This window comes from Aplysia californica, unplaced genomic scaffold, assembly GCF_000002075.1.
Source record: "Aplysia californica isolate F4 #8 unplaced genomic scaffold, AplCal3.0 scaffold00217, whole genome shotgun sequence".
NCBI classification, from domain to species: domain Eukaryota; kingdom Metazoa; phylum Mollusca; class Gastropoda; order Aplysiida; family Aplysiidae; genus Aplysia; species Aplysia californica.
This window is the reverse complement of record NW_004797487.1, coordinates 166,726-170,096: the sequence shown is the minus strand read 5'-3', so window position 1 is coordinate 170,096 and position 3,371 is coordinate 166,726. Positions and strand designations below refer to the sequence as shown.

At 43.2% G+C, this 3,371-nt stretch overlaps 1 protein-coding gene across 1 annotated transcript in view; it reads left to right on the top strand.

Annotated features, from left to right (window-relative positions):
• Positions 1–3,371, top strand: part of LOC100533544 (kinesin 3) — a gene marked incomplete in the record, with an annotated part of 110,535 nt that overhangs the window by 27,283 nt on the left and 79,881 nt on the right. The window contains 1 exon segment of the mRNA XM_035970078.1: positions 706–784. Within this exon segment, the coding sequence (XP_035825971.1) occupies positions 706–784 (79 nt within the window).

Here is a 3,371-nt window from a genome sequence, read left to right as displayed (position 1 = left end):
GTGTGTGTATGTGTGTGTGTGTGTCTCTGTGTGTGTGTGTGTGTGTATGTGTGTGTGTGTGTGTGTGTGTGATACAAGGAGAGATGGGTGAATAGTCAGATAGATAAGTTCTAGTTTCTGGTTGCTCGGTGCTCTCATACGTTTAGTCTTTTGTCCTGTGGGGTGTTTGGTGGGTGCTGCTGTGTATGCACTCTCCTTTTTTTTGACCCCTTAGCTTAGGGTTGACCTCCATCTGTGGTGTTGCAGTCAGGCACTTAGTCATCGTGCGCAGAACAGAAGACTCGAGTTTAATTCCCATATAAGGAGAATTTTTTTTCCAAGTATAGGGGTCTTTCTGTTGAGGCATTGTATCTGTCTCTACCTGGGTTGGCTCTGAGAGACAGCATCAAAGCTATTTGATCTAAATTGTGTCAATCGGAGTGTGAAAAACCCACATTCAAATGAATTACAGTGGTTTTTTGGTCATAAACTGCCTTCTTGGACCTGCAATGATCGTATTATGGCGATCTTGCTGTGGGTTTTGGATGGCTGGAGGGCGCATCATGTAGGGGTTTACTTCTTTTCGTTCCCAAGTGTGGTTCATATCCGTCTTTCCTGCTCTTCCATTGCACCAAAAGGCCCCTGTTGTGGAGATGAGCATCTTTATACCCAAACAAATAGACAAGACTTTGCTGTAACCTTTTGTGTGTCGTTTTGTCCTTGTAGGTGGTAACTCCAAGACCGCCATGGTTGCCGCTCTGAGTCCTGCAGACATCAACTTTGATGAAACCCTCAGTACTCTCAGGTGAGACTTCTGTCTGTCTGTTCGTCCGTATGTCTGTCTGTCTGTCCCTCTGTCTGTCTGTCTGTCTGTCTGTCTGTTTGTCCATCCGTCAGTCAGTTGGTCTGTCAGTAGTTCGGTCGGTTTTTCTCTCTGTCTGTGTATCTGTCTATGTGTCTGTCTGTCTGTGTGTTCGTCTGTCCATCTTTCGGTCAGTTGGTCGGTCAGTAGTTTGATCGGTTGGCCTCTCCGTCTGTGTGTCTGTCTGTCTCTTTGTGTGTCTGTCAGTCGGTTGGTCAGGCAGTCAGTCTTTCAGCCTGTCCATCTGTCTGTAGCTGTCTGTTTTATATAAGTCTGCTGTTTATTGTCAGTCCATCTGTCTGTAGCTGTCTGTTTTATATAAGTCTGCTGTTTATTGTCAGTCCATCTGTCTGTAGCTGTCTGTTTTATATAGGTCTGCTGTTTATTGTCAGTCCATCTGTCTGTCTGTCACAATGATTAGTTGTTTGTTGTGTACAACTGCTTCTTTCCCGACAAATATGTCTGTTTTTCACTTTTTTTTTCTTCTCCCAATTCTGTTGGCCGTCATGAGATGATTATGTCTGTTCTAACATCTCTGTGTCTGCCCCACTTACAAGGTCCATCTGTGGCAAGATATGTGTGTCATATCAAATCTGTCTGTCTGTCTGTCTGTCTGTCTGTCTGTCTGTCTGTCTGTCTGTCTGTCTGTCTGTCTGTCTGTCTGTCTGAAAATCTGTCTCTCTGACTTGAGATTTCCTTCGAGGTCCTGTCTGCCCACAATACATCTCTGTTTGAAGAAAGTATGTCTAATGTCTAACACACGGTCTATCTATCTTACCACACTCTCTGTATGTCTGTCTGCTTATCCGTTTGCCTGTCTGTACGTCACTGCCTTACTCATCATCAGGTTCAACTGCACAACCGCGTTCAATATTTCGTTGCAGTGACTAATCTTGGAATCGATCCCATTCGGAGTGGCTACTCGAGTATTCGAATAGTAAACGGCGTTGTTGTCAGGCTGTAGGCCAAAGGGCATACAAGAGTTTACGATTAAGTGTCGTAGATGACTCATGAATGTGTCAGGGTTGAATGCCTCTTCATGTGATAAGTATTTCTTTAACTTCTTTCGGAACGTACGCATTGTATAAGTTTTTGAGGAAATAATAAATAAATTGTGCGCGTACAGTTATGTACGTGTATAGGGTTTTAACACCCCTATCAACACTATTAGGTTATTAAAGAAATGGGACTTCCGAAGTTAACGTCCATCTCCGATAGGACCGAGCCAGATGGTTTGAGAGCCTTGACCACTCCACCAAACGACCCCGAGTTCAAGAACGCCCTGGCTGGGGTTCGAACCGAGGCCACCCACTGCGTAGTCTAGCATGATAGCTACCGAACTAACGGAGCGCCCTCAATAAATGCTATACTACACCAGTAAACTTGTACATAATCTGAGCTATTACAAACACATAAAATCGTCATGCTACTCGAAATTCTGTAACCTCCGCACTCCATAGAATCATAAAATGTTTTAATACGTTGTTGAGGGTCTGAGTACAGAAGTATGTTTTCGGTTAAGAAAATGCCTACTCTTAGTCTTGTAGTTCAGATCCTAACGGACTTGCGAATGTTGAAGACAACTTATAAACAAGATCGTATTTGCGAGTACTAATGAGAACTAAGCCCTAAAGTCAGATGGCGAGAACTTTACTAAACGTTTCTCTCATGGATGCAGGTCTGCTTTGAATAGTTTGAATTTATCGAATGTCGAAAAGTGTGTGTGTGTGTGTGAAGGGTTTGGAGGGGAATTATATGGCCAATGCCCACCAATTTGACCGGCCGCATGGATTGAATTTGTTGATGGGTGGTTGGTGGGTGCTCTGGTGTAGTTTTCTCCTTCTTTTCTATCGAACATCTGTAGTCCTTATCTCCTCTCCTACTTTTTTGTGCATGTTACTCTCTTTTAACATTTCAAATCTTCGGCACTTATATGACCTTATTGTGTTACAAGTGCAGTAAAACTCTTACTAAAACAATAAAGCAATGAGTTTGTTGGGTTTGAAAATTTGGCAGCTATGCAATATAATGCAACGGTTACGCCTAGTACCACGTAACACATCACAATACACTATACCACAGCAGTACAATTTCACACAAGTACAGACAGTTTCACACCAATACAGACAGTTTCAGCTTGTGGTTGGCGGGTGCTCTGGTAGTGTAGTTTGCTTCTTCTTTCTTATCAAACATCTATCGTCCTGATCTCTCCTCCTTCTATTTGGTGTTTTTGGTGGGGGGTTTTACTTCCTTGTAACACCTATAATTTTTGGCACTTATCACGACCTTATTGTTTTTCAAGTGCCGTACAAATTTTAATTACAAGTAAAATAAAAGACAATTTCATCAAAGCACGGTCTCGTTGGGAATCCCCACCATGTGGACCTCGGTTCTTATAAGGTGGCTTAGCCTGTCTTCTTGCCTAAATTCAGGACACTCTCCCTTTCCCCTCAAAATGACGACCCTCAACATACTGGCATAGACTTTGCAGAGCCAAAGGTCAATGACCGCTTGGCTACTGGAGGACTCC